At 46.1% G+C, this 15,653-nt stretch overlaps 2 protein-coding genes across 15 annotated transcripts in view; both read left to right on the top strand.

The window, feature by feature from the left end:
* Positions 1–209, top strand: part of DCAF12 (DDB1 and CUL4 associated factor 12) — a 37,099-nt gene extending 36,890 nt beyond the window's left edge. Inside the window, exon 9 of the mRNA XM_072030811.1 lies at positions 13–209. Within this exon, the coding sequence (XP_071886912.1) occupies positions 13–135 (123 nt within the window). The 3' untranslated portion in view covers positions 136–209. The remainder of the gene's footprint in view (positions 1–12) is intronic.
* A 3,463-nt stretch (positions 210–3,672) lies between these two features.
* Positions 3,673–15,653, top strand: part of UBAP2 (ubiquitin associated protein 2) — a 160,937-nt gene continuing 148,956 nt past the window's right edge. For 2 of the 14 annotated variants that reach the window (XM_072030806.1, XM_072030805.1), the window contains exon 1: positions 3,768–3,805. The gene's annotated coding sequence lies outside the window, so the exon portion shown is untranslated. Of the gene's footprint in view, positions 3,806–3,910; positions 4,010–4,116; positions 4,166–15,653 lie in introns of those variants that run through there. The other 12 variants (XM_072030794.1, XM_038169813.2, XM_038169808.2 and 9 more) reach the window with 12 other exon arrangements.

Below are 15,653 nucleotides of genomic sequence, written 5' to 3'. Positions count from 1 at the left end.
AAATGCTCCTAGGCTGGATTCCGTGTGATATTCGGAGACGTCCTCCAGCTGGCACCACACCATCTGACTAGAGCATCCCAAGAGCTCTCAGCCTTTGTTGTTGCATGCTGCACATCAAATATCCATATTGATTAGCAAAGGATTGCCAAGTCATGATGAAAAAATGCTAATAATACTGATTAAATCCGCACAGATTATGGAGCCGCAGACATGTTTGTCACAAAGCTTGTGAAACTTTGTTTGGAGCTATAATTAATTCCCTCCCCTCAACAGTAATATAACAAAATATCAACAGTTGCCTCCAGAGAATCAACACTACCTGTGCACTCTTTGGTCTGAATTTCAATTCAGCTCTAAGGGCACTTGTATTTTATTGGGAGAAGATGGGGAATAGGGAGGTCTTGCTGCTTCCAACCTGTATGAACTGGTGTAGCTCCTGCCATCTTGTTGTAATAAACAACAAGGTCAGTCCAGGATGCTGGCCACCTACATCTGTGTACTCTAAGCTAAAAGGGCAGAAGCACAAACAACACCGATTAATTTTCAGGTATGCTTATGGTAAAATGAGATTTGATGCCCTCTCTACTTAAGTGGAGAGCCAAGGGAGGTCAAGGGACAGAGGATGAGGAAACAGCAGCAAAGGAAATAAGACCACAGAAAAGGTCGAAATCGGGGGATATACCCATTGAGGTGCCAGGGGCTGAACAAACATTCTGCTACCTGGTGTGCTCCAGTCACCTTTACCAACCCCACCTGCTCAGCAGAAAGCCAAACAGGGACCGATTCCACCGAGAATAAGCAAGCCCTCCCTTAATATGCCAGCATGAAGGACAAAGGAATGCCAAAAGGGTATATGTCGTGGTTTAACCCGGCCGGCAGCTAAACACCACGCAGCCGTTTGCTCCCCCTCCCCCTCCCTCTCTGGGACGGGGGAGAGAAATGGAAAGTGAAGCCCGTGAGTTGAGATAAAGACAGTTTAATAAGACAGGAAAATAATAATAATAATAATAATAATAATAATAATAATAATAATAATAATAATAATAATAATAATAATACAATGGTGATAATAGTACTACTACTAATAATATGTACAAACAAGTGATGCACGATGCAATTGCTCACCACCCACTGACTGATGCCCAGCTTAACCCCGAGCAGTCCGGCCCCCTCCCCCCGGCTACCCACCCCTATATATTGTTTAGCATGACGTCAGATGGTATGGAATACCCCTTGGGCTAGTTTGGGTCACCTGTCCTGGGTCTGTCCCCTCCCAGCTCTTACTGCACCCCCAGCCTGCCTGTTGGTAGGACAGAGGGAAAGGCTGAGATGTCCTTGGCTTGGTATAAGCACTGCTCTGCAACAATTAAAACATCGGGGTGTTATCAGCACTCTTCTCATCCCAAGCCAAAACACAGCATTCCACCAGCTACTAGGAAGAAAATTCTGTTCTAACTGAAATCAGGACAGTATATCTGCTACACTTCAGACAAACAGAGGCGTGGTACAGAACCCAGTGTTGAAAATGCAGAGCAGGATAAATTTGAAAGGATCCAACTTCTCTCTTTTCCTGGCTCAGAACCTGAAATTCCCCGTCTTGGGGAGTCAAACTACCTCAGTGCCTTGTCATCTCTGCTGTCACCATGCAGCTGGGGTTGCCATTTCTACCCAGGGGCGCTGCCAGAAGCTGCACCAAGTGCTCCCACACGCTCTGCTCTGTCACCCCCTCGCAGCTCTCCATCAGTCTCTGGCATCCTCTTGTTCTCCCTTTTCCTCCTGCGTTGCAGCTATCCCTTGCCATGACGCCTTCTGAGAATCCTCCATGTCAATGTGGTGCCTCCCTGTGTTCAACCCAGCCAAAGAGCCTAATGCTTAAAAATCATAGAATCGCAGAATCATTAAGGTTGGAAAAATACCTCCAGGATCATCTGCTCCAACCGTCCCCCTACCACCACTGTCACCCACTGAACCCTGTCCCCAAGCACCACGTCCAATCTTTCCTTCAATACCCACAGGGACGGTGACCCCACCACCTCCCTGGGCAACCTGTCCCAGTGCCTGACTGCTCTTTCTGATAAATGTCTCTTCATTTTCAGCCTGAACCTCCCCTGGTGCAACTTGAGGCTGTTCCCTGTAGTCCTATTGCTAGCTATCTGTGAGCAGAGGCTGACCCCCAGCTCCGCACACCTTCCTTTCAGGTAGCTGTAGAGAGCCATAAGCTCTGTCCCGAGCCTCCTCTTCTCCAGACTGAACACCCCTAGTTCTCTCAGCTGCTTCTCACAGGACTTGTGCTCCAGGACCCTCACCAGCTTCACAGCCCTCCTCTGGACACGCTCCAGGCCCTCGAGGTCTTTCCTGTTGTGAGGGGCCCAAAGCTGAACACAGCACTCGAGGTGCGGCCTCACCAGAGCAGAGTACAGGGGGACGATCACCGCATCCAGCTGGGAACCAGAGTGCAGCGGGACGACAGGGTTGTTGTGACCAAAGGGCAGGAGCCAGCACTTAGCCACATTGAACGTCCTCCCACTGGCCTCTGCCCATCAATCCGACCTGTCCAGGTCCCTCTCAGGGCCTTCCTACCCTGTGGCAGATTGACGCTTCCCCCCAACTTGGTGTCATCTCCAAACTTACTGAGGGTACATGCAATTCCCTCGTCCAAATCATCCATAAAGATATTAAAGAGAATGGGTCCCAACACCGACCTCTGGGGAGCACCACTTGGGACTGGTTGCCAGCTGGATTTCACTCCATTTTTAACTTCACATAATACAGGTGCAATGTAATATAATAGAGGTTAAACTGTGTTTAACTGCAAATAATATCAGTGCAGAACTGGTTCCTATTTCTGCACTGTTTGAGCATTGCTCTCAGCAGGCATAGTAAGTGGCAGTAACAGAACCCTTTGATTTTCTGTTCATGAGGACAACTTGGGACACCAAATGGGTCTGCAGTGAATCCTCTGGGAGTGAAATAACTGGAGAAGGACCAGCAGGGCTCTGGAAAACCCTGAGCTTGTGTTGGTTTCAGGAATAGTATGAGGAATAGTGCAGCCAGCAAGACCAGGGAGGTGATCGTCCCGCTGTATTCTGCTCTGGTGAGGCTGCACCTTGAGTGCTGTGTTGTTTTGGGTTCCTTGCTACAAGAAGGACATTGAGAGCCTGGAGCACGTCCGGAGAAGGGCTGTGAAGCTGGTGAAGGGCCTGGAGCACAAGTCCTGTGAGGAGTGGATGAGGGAATGGGTATGTTCAGTCTGGAGAAGAGGAGGCTCGGGACAGAGCTTCTACAGCAACCTGAACGGAAGGTGTGCGGAGGTGGGGGTCAGCCTCTTCTCACAGATAACCAGTGATAGGACTAGAAGGAACGGCCTCAAGTTGTGCCAGGGGAGGCTCAGGTTGGCAATGAGGAGCCATTTCTGCTCAGAAAGAGCAGTCAGGCACTGGGACGGGTTGCCCAGGGAGGTGGTGGGGTCACCGTCCCTGGGGGTGTTGAAGGAGAGGTTGGACGCGGTGCTTGGGGACAGGGCTTGGTGGTGACACTGCTGCTAGGGGGCGCTTGGAGCAGGGACGCGTGAGGCGCCCCCCCCTCACTGCCCGTTACGGCCGTTAACGTTCCCCCCCCCGCGCTCCCCCCCCCTCCCTCTAGGAAGGGGGCGTGGCCACCCCTCCCCTTCCGCCGCGCGGGAGCAGGCGGTGCCCCGGTCACGTGCGGGGGAAGGGGCGGGGCTTCCCCTCGCCTTAGCTCACGTGGTGCCGGGGCGGGGAGGGGGGGCGAGGCGGAAGGGCCGGCGGATGGGCGCGCGCTGCTGGTGCGTGAGGGCCGCGGCGCGCGGGGACCGGGGGGGGGGGGATTTAAAAAAAAAAAAAGGGGAGGGGAGGGGGGGGGGGGAGGCGCGCGTGCGGCGTCACGTGACGAGGACGGGGGGGGGGAGAGAGCGAGAGAGAGGCGCGCGCGTGGAGGCGAGGTCACGTGACGGCGGTGGGCGCTGCTGCTTTGTGAGCACATTGGGCAGGTACCGGGGGGGGGCAGCGCGCGCCAACTCCCCCCCTCCCTCCCCCCCCCCCCCCTCCTCCTCCTCCTCCTCCACCCCCCCCCCCCTCCCTCCCCTCCCGCTCCCCCCTCCCCTCACGTAACCGCCGCGCGGTTCGGTAACGTCCGGCGCCGCTCGGTAACGCTCGGGCCCGGCTCTGAGGGGGGCTCAGCAGGGGGAGCCCCCCCCCCCTCCCCTCCTTCCCCCCCCCTCTTCCCCAAACCCAACCCAACCCCGCTCCATTTTGTGGGGGTCTCTCTGCCGGGGGTCTCCTCGGGGTTTGGGGTGGCGGGGTGAGGTGTCCCCCATCGCCCCGGGGGCTGTGTGTGTGTGGGGGGGGAGCCGGGAGCAGGAGCTGAGGCAGGGCCCGTGTGGTGGTGGTGGGGGTGTGGGGGGGTGCACAGGGCCCGGTGCTCCCGGCCGGAGCCGGTGGTGACCGCAGGGAGCAAACCACCACCAGGAGGTCGAGGTGATTTTATTTTATTTTATTTATTTTATTTATTATTTATTTATTTATTTATTTTTTTCCAAGGGCAGAAATCGGAGCTGGATGCGAGGGAGGTGAGGTGGGGGGGGGTATGGGGGGGTTGAGGTTGGGAGGATGTGCAGGCCCGGAGGAGTTGCACTTTCCGCTGAAATGGAGCCCTGCACGGCGAGCGGCAGCAGCTCGGCCCCTTTTCGTTTATTTATTTATCTATCTATTTATTTATTTATTTATTTTTCATATTTATTTACCAGCCCCCCCCCACTCCTTCCTTCAGCGGTTCCCGCAGTTGTACCGCGTTCTCCGGAGGAATCTGGGGTTCAGGATTCCTACCTGACTGACTCAGTATTTGTGCCTCAGCCTGAGCTCTCTGATGGTGGTGGTTTGACCCAACTTGTTTAAGGAATTTTATTTTTAACCTTACCCTAGGTAACTTTGGAGCAAGGGAGGCTCAGTCAGCTTGCAGCGTTAATGATGTTTTGGGACTCATGGAGGGTTACACGGAGGAACTGGATTAACTGGTGTAAACTGATGTTGATGTGTAGTCTGGAAAATGGGCGAGCTTTTGGGAACTTCAAGGAGGGAGGGAGGAGTGGGAATTGGGCAAGCTCTGTTCTCCTTTATTTTAGCTTCACTTTTATCAGCCTATTGATTACAAAATTCTTTAATAAAAACAAAACCAGAGAAATGCAGGAATGTAGGCAGTTTCACTTGCATTGTTTTGGCCGGGCTTCGAAAAAGCTCCTGGTGCCATGAGTTGCAAAAGTATTTGACTGTTCCAGATTGGAGTTTGATTTACTGCTACAACCTAGAGGGAAGCTAAGAAAAATCCCATCAGCAAAATCTTGCCATTTACTAGAATCTACTGTTTCTTGGTTTTATTTTTTTTAGTTCTCCTTTTTTTTTTTGGAGTTGTAGAAGTAATTCTTGATGTTTTCTATTTCTTTCATGGACTTTTACATGATGTTTTCCTCATTAAATACTGTTTTTGCTCTGTTTTATTTTTGTTGCTGGTGTCCCCCTAGTGATAGTGATCACAGCAGAATAATATGCCGATTAATAGTGCTTCAGAAGTGTACATATCATGGCATATTAGTCTGCATATATGCCATATATGGCAATAGTCTGGTAATTATTAGTGTTTCTAGTAGTATTTACTTACAGTTTTGGTACTGCTTAATACCAATAGGTTCTTTTTCTTACTCTTTGACAAATATATACCTTTTATTTATCTTTTTATCTTTGATCTTGTTTGATAAAAGCACAGGAGCAGGACTCTGAAAAAGTGTGTCCTGCTTTCAGATTTGCAGCAGCCTCATATGACCTTGGTAAAAGAGAAGCCCAGTGACTTGTCCTCCTCATTAGATGACAGATGAAAAGAAACTTGGTGTTATATTTGTATGCTTCAAAACTAGTGAATAGAAGGAGCTAGAGGAGATACAAGTGACACCTATTTCAGTGTTGTCCTTCTGCTGGAGCTTTTATTTATTTTATTTTTCCGATGCAGTCTGCTCGCTGGTAGCCCATTGCGTACTCTTTGCTTTTCAGGGACCTAGTTTGGGCTTGTACTGTCTTTCATGCAGCTTCCCTAAACAGCTTTTGCTCTTTAAAATGCAAGGTGGGATGAAAGGTTGTGAAGAAGCTCCTCTGCAATTACTTAAGGTTCACATTTTCCAAAAAATTGTACAAAAGGTTTCTCTGCTTTGCTCTAACATGAAAGGCCACACTCTTTAATTTTGGCCAGCCAACCATCACAGCTCCCAGTCCACCCGGGGGCTCTTGCAATCTATTTCACAAGTGCGTTACCTTCAGCCCTTTTCCCCCCATGACTTCTCAGTACTGTGAGGAGTGAACAGTGGCTGCAGACAGGCAGACAGACTAAAGCTGGTACACTCTGCCTGAGATCTCATGGCTTGCTCAGCTTGCTTTTACTGCATTTTAACTCTTGCTGAGCGTGTTGTTTTGTTGGTGTTCTCTCCAGATTGTAGAGCTGGCAAGATACAGGTTATGTGACCAACTTTGCACAGCTCCATTGGGCAGAGTTGTTTGTAACTCTCAATTCCCTTGCAGTAATTCTATTGTCCAGTTGTCTTTGTGGGAGCTGCAAGATTCTGTGGCTTCTTTTGAAGAAACTTGTCGAGTGTTTTTCCCTTCCCTTCCCAGCTCGTTAAATCAGGTCTTCCAGCAGGTGAGCTTGGAGGAGTCCCTAACCTGGTTAAGCGTAGCAATTTTGTGTTAAAACCAATGAAATGTTTCTCATGTTGAGGGAGCTTTGATCTTTTGCAAAACTTACGGTTTGCCCTTAGTTGTACTCGTATGGTGAACTTGTTTGTTATTGTTTGTTTTTTTCTTTGTCACACAGGAAACACAGTTTATTTCAGCTCTGCAGAAGATGCAGGTTTGGCAGAATTTATTTTCCAGAGTCGTTTAGTATTTAACTCCAAAGTTATGTGAAGACAGCACAGATACTTTCTTCCTAACCTCCAGATCTGAGCCATCAGATTCGCACTTTTCTAAACCAGTTTAATTAAAGTTTTTATTACTGTGTTAGGCAGCCCCGTGGTCAAAGGTGTTAAGTTTGAATTCTGTAGCTTTGCCCGTGTTTCTAAGTATTGTTAATGGTTAGCTGCGTAGAGAGGAAGTCTCTCTGCAGTGTTGCTGTGTGGCATAGGTCTCATCTAGAACACTCCAGTTCTATTTTCCATGACTGCAATGTTGTTCCTAGAAGTAGGCATTCAGAGGGGGATCCTTTAGAGACTATATTGAGATTCCTTTTGAGAAAACTATTTAATGACAAGTTTTTTGAGAATAGTGGATATAATAATGTGGAACAGAGCATATGGCTTTTAAATCTTCTCTGTTTCCTCTTTCTGTTTGGTTCTAAATGTTAACTGAATCACGGCTATTTTATGGTAAACACTAGACTGATATTTTGTATTATCACACTGCGTGTTTCCCTGTTCTTGGAGGCAACCACTGATGTCTTTTCTCTTTGAAATTCTGCATTTTCTTTCTTAATTTAAAAAAGTGCCTGTTGTCTTAGATGCTGTTCTAGCAGTGTGAATGCACAAGGCACCCCGCTGCCAAGCCCTGCTCTGCTATCAGGCTGTGCGTACAGAGCACATACAGGACTGTGCTTGAGAAGTTGTGCCTCCATGCTTTTGAGGGGTGGTACCCCGACGGACAGATGTGTTCTGCTGATGGGCTTTAATTCCAGCTTTCAGTCCTACATTCTTCAGAGCTCTGACTTGTGATCCATTTTAAGATGAATATGGATGACCAGACTTACAGGTGTCAACCCTGGGTGCCTGAACATGATGAGGAGGAGCATGCTGTGCTTCCTGACCTTGTGTTTTGCTTCCTCTTGATAGCCACTGAATGGATTTGAGTGTTTTGAACGTGGGTGAGGTGCCAAGGGGTAGCCATCTGAAATTCGGTGTTAAAATTGAAATCCGGTGTTACGGGCTTGGTGGAGGCAAGTTAACGAAGTCGTTTCAAGTGTTTGAGAAAAGTTCCTGGCTCCTGATACATGTCCTCAACCTGTTGGGTTTCTTTGCTGCCTCTTGATGTTCAGATAACAGACATATCCAGGAACTTTGCTTTGCATCTTAGGAAAAGATGTGTTATCTTTCTTGAATAGTTCTGTTATCATTGCAAATATGCAATTCCTCACAACTGTATACGTGTACTCCAGTCTTCATTGACTACCGTTTCATCTCTTGATGTGTTGCTGGATTAAAGTCCTAATGACTCTCGCACTGCCGTGTTTAATTGCAGATATGATTAGGCTTTCACTTTTCCTTGTGACTGTCTGAGCAGAGTTGCTGGAGCTTAAGAGTTGTCTCAAATGAAGCTGCTTGTGGGGCGCTTTTGATAGCAGCTTTCCAGTTTTAAGGCTTCATTCTCTTTTCTTTCTTCACCCAGCCACAGACTGGCTGAGGTTGGCAGCGAGTGTCTGGAGATGACCTGGTCCAACCCCCTGCTGAAGCAGGTCACCTACAGCAGGCTGGTAGGACCATGTCCAGGTGGCTTTTGAAGGTCTCCAAGCAGGGAGGCTCCTCAACCTCTTGGGGCCACCCGTTCCAGTGCTCTGGCACTTGTGCAGTGAAAACCCATTTCATTTTGTGCAGACGGAGCCTCCTGTGTTCCAGCTTGTGTCCATTCCCTCTTGTCCTGGCACTGGGCACCGAAAAGAGCCTGGCTTTGTCTTTCCACCATCCCTTCAGGTTTGTGTACGCAGTGATGACATCCCCCTCAAGCTTTGCCTTCTCTGGGTTCAACTGCTTGACAAATCCGTAGTCCTTCGGGCAAACCAATGCCATCTGTTCCTGCACGCCTTTGAGAAGGCGGTGGATTAGGGATGGAGTTTAGGAGGGGCGGTGGTAACAGTCATCCGTGACTGCTTGCAGGTGGAAAGTTGAGTGGGCGCTGGAGATGAGTGTAGGAAAATGCTGTGAAAACGCAGTAAGGTATTTTAAATCGGAGTGATTTCTTTGCTTGTAAATAAGGGGTAATTGGGTGTCTCGGTGCTAGCTGATCTGAGGGCTGTAATTCAGCAGTTCTGTGAGGGAAATGGGTCAAACATTTGATCGTCTGGGAGTGATAACATTGCCCAAGTCCCACGTATGTTCTGTCTAGGAATTGCATGCTTTGTAAATGAGGGTTTAATGTGCACTTACCTTTTGCAAAAGGTTAGGGTGAGTTCTTTTTGTACTTCTGTATACCGAGCAGCCTGTTTTATGAAGCTCTGTGTGTCAACATGGCTTTTGAAATTACTTTTTAATGAGCATAAAGCCGAAACTTTTCAGAATTAGACAAGTAAAATAAGAGTGAACTGGATTGACCTATTCTTCCAGTTCTTGCAAATGCAGCCATCTTCCCCCAAACCCAAGGACCCCCCTTCCCAGCTGTAGACAAAGATTAAAACAAAGTTGGATGGCTAAAAGTGTTTAATAGTTGGGGATCTTGAATCTGAGAAAAGATGGGACAGCCCTTTTTGTGTAGTCCTCTGAAATGAAACCTCAGTGAGATTTAGTTTCTGCTAGGAGACTTTCCTCAAATATTTATGCTTTATCTCCCTTGCTGATTCTGTTGATTATTGGGGAGTGCTTGAGTCATGGGAGTGAGTGAAGAGAATTTTTTTTTAACTTCTTTATTTCATCTCAGTAAACAAATCCATTAAAATAACTCTTCAATAGAAGGCATCCTAAGCTTCTGTAGTTGTGAAATGACCTGTTTATTGGAAAATATGATCAAACATAGGGCAAGGAACCTCAGAACTCTCCCTTTTCAGCTGATTTTAATATCTAAGCAAAATTTGAGCATTAAAACACACGGAGTGACGCATCTTACCTTGCAGGCCAGAACAAGCAGGTTTTGAACATTGAGTCAGGCTGTGGTAACGAAAAGCTTTTCCACCTAGCACAGGCTAAGTGGCTGTTTGGGATGGGAACTGGCCGCAGGAGAGAACAAATGGGGGAGCGTGGCAGCTGGAGCCGTCGTCATTTCCCTCATCAGGACCTGAGGGAGAGGTGGGTGGCCGGGAACTGGTTTTACTGTTACAGGTGCCTTTATCAACAGACCCCAACTGCGGGATGATGTGCGGCTCCTCCACCCCTTCCAGTTGCTGCACTGTGTAAGAGAGAAGTTGGGATCTGTCGCCGGCATGCTCTTTTGATGGTGTTTTCCCTCTGACTAAACAGGTCTTAAGGCAACGTGTTGAGGGAGAGAAGCAACAAGTGGAGTGTGGGTGAGCAGGAGGAGGATGTGGCTTGGGGTGGTTACGCGACAGGTTTGGGATGGGGGAAGAGTTCGGTTTGATCGCTGATAGGATGGGTTTCTACTTTGATTTGCTGAAATTATCCAGAGTCTGGCTCCTTGCAGCAGAAACAGATTCATTAGTGCCGGGGAGCTTTAGGTGTGTCTCAGCAAACAAACAAAATTCCTGCTTTGATGAGTTGCCCTGAAAGTTAGTAATGAAATAATACGGGAATAGGGAGCCCTGCTGGCACACCTGGGCAGGAGGAAGAGGGGAAACTCTTCTCTGCACCCCTTCTTACATTGGCCTAGTGAAATACTTGGTCCTGCAACTGTGTATTAGAATCACGGAATCATTAAGGATATTAAAAGCCCTCCAAGATCATCTGGTCCAACTGTACCCCTACAACCACAGTCACCCACTAAATCCTGTCCCTAAGCACCACGTCCAGCCTTTCCTTGAACATCCCCAGGGATGGTGACTCCACCACCTCCCTGGGCAACCCGTCCCAGTGCCTGACTGCTCTTTCTGAGCAGAAATGTCTCCTCATTTCTAGCCTGAACCTCCCATGGTGCAACTTGAGGCTGTTCCCTCTAGTCCTATCACTAATTAACTGTGAGAAGAGGCTGACCCCCAGCTTCCCACACCTTTCAGGTAGCTGTAGAGAGCAATGAACCAGTGTTGCTCAGTGTGTAGCTGTGTAGCAGCTGGGCTACAGTAATACCAGCTGGAAAGTTAAGGCCTTGCTTTGTACCTTATTTTTCCTGGTATTTCCGTAAGTGCATTTTTGTTCTGCTTTTATGTGTGTTTAGCACAGCACTGATGAGTTGCCTTTTTCCTAGAAGTTTGTACGTGAGCAGACATACTGTGAAATACATCTTAAATATATGTATTTAAGATAATCCCTTTGTTCTCTTCCGAGGGAGAAGTGCTGAAGGGGAAGGGATAAGTGCTCTCTCCTGGCATTCTCATGGTGGGGAAAGCCAGCTCCATTTAGAGACTCACTCAGTCCTCTGTTTACTGAGACAAGACCTTAACCACCTCTTACATTTCCTGAAGAATCTTGACTTCAGACTTCGCAATTTCTCTGCCATGTGAAGTGACCTCATGTAAGCAGAGCTCAAACTGCAAAGCTTTGCCAAAACGCGCATCTAAACCCTACTCGCTTTATCGTAGCTGAAGTCTGAAAACATCCAGCTGAAGGCAATGCATGAAAGACCGAAAATAGAGCTTTATACTAGGCTGTTTTTTCCAAAGGTGTGTTGGGATATATTTATACCAGTATGGGATTTTATGACTAGCGAAGAGGGGAGCTCTGCTGTCTTGTAATCTCAAAGACCAATTGGGAAGAAGTGATGCATTTACCTCTTCCAGGGCCTATTTTAAATTGGATTTCTAAGTAGTTCAGCTTCTGCGATGTATCAGGTTTTGTTAAAATACTGATGTTCAGCATCTACTCCTTTGTTTCAGATGTTGTATTATTTTTAAATGACGCAAATTAAAAAAAAAAAGTGAAGGAAGCCATCAGTTTATTTTTTCTAAGGCTGTGTAAAATGAAGATTTTATTGTGCTTAGGACTGGTGTAAAAAAAATATCCATGATGTCATGAATATTTTCCAATTGTATTTAAATCCAAAACATTTCAGCTCCAATCTGGAATCTGAAAGCTAACTATAACACTATCATACTTTCCTGTATCAAAGACTAAAGGTAGTAGGAAGAAAAAAAAGTATTAAATTGTGCCTTAAAAATAAAAATTTTTGTGATGACAAAAGGTGATTTCTGGTAATGAGGAGTAATTTTGTTTTTTTTGGGGAATTGAAGCTTTCAAGTCTTACACAGCAATTGGATATTTGACTGAAGATTTGGGAAGTTTGGCCAAAGAAATACTTGTTTACAGTGAACAAACTTTAGATTGACATCAGTATACTTTAGCTTTTAAACAACAACTTGTATTTCACTGTGTTGAAATCTTCACTGACAAGTGAGTCCCAGATAAACATTGGTTTATTTTTAGTTGCCTATAAAGTAAAATTACAACCTTTTGTGGATCCACGAGTATGTGGGGTTGATTTTTTGACTCCCCAGGTTTAACCCTAGTTTTTCTTCTGACCCAATTCAGTTGCATTCTTTGGGCTCTGTTTTACTTTTTTTTTAATTTGATGGGAATTGTGACGATTCAACTGGACAAAGGTTTTTGTTCTCAAAAGTTCTTGCACATTTGAATATACATTAATGCCTACCTCATGTGGAAGGCCTTACTCTTGAAGCTTAACTTTCTGGGAATTTTCTGGCTTTTATTCATCATGTGTAGAATTTGGACAACTTAAAATGATTCAACAGAAGTTGCCTTATGTCTCTGGCTATGGGAACAAGATAATCTATTTAAACATGCTTTTTCCTTCTTTTTCTGGAAAAAAAAATCTGCAAAGGGTGTAATGTTTCCGTTGGATGTGTTCATAACTCTTCAAATGGCTTGCATGAATAAGTGGAAGTGAAATTGGTTTCTCCTTAAAATTGCTGTTCTCAGATGCAATGTCTTGAGAGCGGCTTCATCACATTCTGCTGTTCTTGTATTCCAGCCTGGGGAGAAACTTCCTGTGATGTGATGTAGCTGTGATCTCACAGGAACTTCCGTGGCAACAAATCTCAAAAACTCAAGGTTCTTTTTGGAATGTCAAAGCTCTGGGCATGCTAATACTGTCTGCCCTAGAGTTTTAGAGCACAGCAGAAGATTTGGCAAGCATTGTTGTCTAGGTTTTAGACAAAGGAAAGAGACTAAAAGGGCAGTACCTGCACGTCTGAGGCCCCCATCCTTGCGAGCACCCCCAAGCCCCTGCAGATGCCCAAATGGTGACAGTAACTTTTTAATATTTCACTTGTTGCTGATTGCAGCTTTGGGTGAATGCTGCCTTCTTAGATAAGTAGACTTTTCAAGGTTCTTGCTGTTAGCGGGGGAGGCATGTGAAATGGTGAGTTGCTTTTTTTTGATCTCTCAATTGTAACTTACCTTCACCATGTGTCAGCTTGTCCTCACTAGTTTTCAAAAAGCCGTATTTTGCGCAGCGTGCACATGGAACATGAAAATGGCCCTTGTGTTAAATTGAGACCATCTTTAAAATGTTTTGCATTTTAAACTTCCCTACCATTGCTTTCTTAATTTATTTACAGTGTCATCGTGGCTTTTACAGAAAGTAACAGTCCCCTGTTGTGCTAGGATTTCTACATAACATTCCGTAAATGGCTGAAAATTATTGCGGTGATTAAACAACTGCTACTTAAGCTTGTAATGCAACTTTTAAAACTTGTAATGTTTTATCTGGCTTATCCCTTGCTCATCCCTTGCTTGCCATTCACATCTGTACAGCTTTTTGTTTTGTTAGGGTGAAATCGGTGTTTACAACACATCTGCTGAAATGGTTTTAAAGACTGTCACTGCCAAAGCATTTGTTCAGTGATGTTTTTATAGGTACCGTATAATAGCTAAAGCTGATACCTGTAATATTTAAATGCTGTTGCTAGAGTTGTATGCTGCAATTAACAGTGTGTATATTCCAGATGCAATCTCAGGGCTCACGTGTGTGCTAAGGGCGAGGTGCTGCACTTAATATGAATAAGCTACTAGCTGGTTCAGAAACCAAGATGTGAAGAGCCCACTTCTGTCAAAAGTGACTTGATCTTGCAGCACAGTGCTTGGTCTCTTGGATGGTTGGTAAAATAGACAGGTGGCTAATGCCTTCTGAGGATGTTCTAGAAAATGCATCCTGGGCATTTTAATGTGTTGTACAGTGAGAAGTTGGCATACCTCTGCAGAGCCGGTGCTGTGATAAATGATCCTGCAAAATGCAAGAAGACACAGTTGAAATAGAAAGTAAGCTTTATGAAAACAAGTGAATAAATTAATTCCAAAAAACAAATTCTTAATGGTCCATTTATAGAAAGGATGTTTTGGAATGAAGAAAAAAAAAACACACGTTTTGCAAAATCCAGGATTCTGTGCCGATTCTCCACCTGTGTTGTGAACTGGAGTGGCTTGGGGAGGTTTGGTGAGGGGAGTGAGAGCCTCCTGCTGCAGGCAGAAAGTGAGTGGCAGCCAAGACAGGTAAAAAAAAAAAAAAAAAAAAAGACAGTGGGAGGCTGGAACAGTAAGTATGGGGCTAAAAGACTTCTAAAGATGGTTTTTTTTTTTCCAGTTGGACCAAACGGCCATGAGTTTTCATCAGGTTTTTATGCACAGTAAAAGCTTAAGATAGTTAAGGAAGGAAACTTTTAATGCTGCCTTAGAAACTATTGTTTCTTTTCTTCCTTCTGGAACTTTTTATTCCAGATGATACAACTTTTTATTGTTATTTTATTGTTTACTGAGTGACGTATGGTATAAGTCAGTCAAAGTTTTTATTCTGGTGGATTCTTCTCTTGCTTAAGATGACCCCTGTGAAATATGATCTTGGGGAAGTTACAGGAACATATTCAGGAGTATCCTGCTGTATTCAAAGGGATTTTTTTGTCAGCGAGACTCCTGGTTTACATTGTTTTTTTGAATGTGAGTATTCCACAAATATCAGTCTTGCTGTTTTTTCCCTGAGGATCTAGTTCAAGAAGCAGGGTTTGGTAGAGACGTACGAATTACATCTGAGCTCTTCAGTGTTGCCACCAAAACTCTGAAGCTAGGCTCCAAAGTCTGATATTGGGAGGTTTTAATGCCTTTTCAGAGGAGCAGCCTCACGGGTTACTTTGTGCATTTGCTTTTATTTCACTTGTGGTTTGTAATTTAACCATTGCTTTTTGTCTCGAGCGCTGTAACGTGATCTGATGACGGTGTTGCAAGTCAGAATTCCCCCCTCCCCTTCCAGCTCGCTTCTTGGTGGCACTCCCTACTTTGTTCCTCGGCGTCCGTTGCAGTGTGAAACAACTCGGTGCCCCTTTTTTTGAGGCAGTTGAGCGTGTTTCCACCAGTTTGGGGACGTCATAAATGTCTCAGCTCGTACTTGTCTATTTTTAGCCCTGCTGCTTGTATCTGTTTCTATTCAGAGAATTCCTTTGGAAGCCGTTCCAGGAGAAGCGTGGTGCAGCGACGCGGGAGGCAGCCGGAGGGGGCAGGGAGAGCACGGACCGAGGTCATGATTTGGCAGCACCATGCCCTGCAGCCAGCACCACTCCCTGCACGCCACCGCGGTGATGGGACCCTGCTCAGAGCAAATGCTGGGGTCTGCATGGTGGCCCGGCTGCCAGCTCGTGTTAGCTGCTTCTTTCTGCTGCTTGGAGTGCCTGGCTTTCACCCTGAGTCTTACGGGGCTGTTTGAGTGTGTAAAATGGGGTTAATCTTGGGGGCTGTTTAGATATGGGCCGTTTTACAGGAGCAAATCACTGCAATGCACCTTTCT

The sequence above is a fragment of the Anas platyrhynchos genome, chromosome Z, assembly GCF_047663525.1.
Source record: "Anas platyrhynchos isolate ZD024472 breed Pekin duck chromosome Z, IASCAAS_PekinDuck_T2T, whole genome shotgun sequence".
Lineage (NCBI taxonomy): Eukaryota > Metazoa > Chordata > Aves > Anseriformes > Anatidae > Anas > Anas platyrhynchos.
This window is presented reverse-complemented; position numbering and strand designations above follow the sequence as displayed.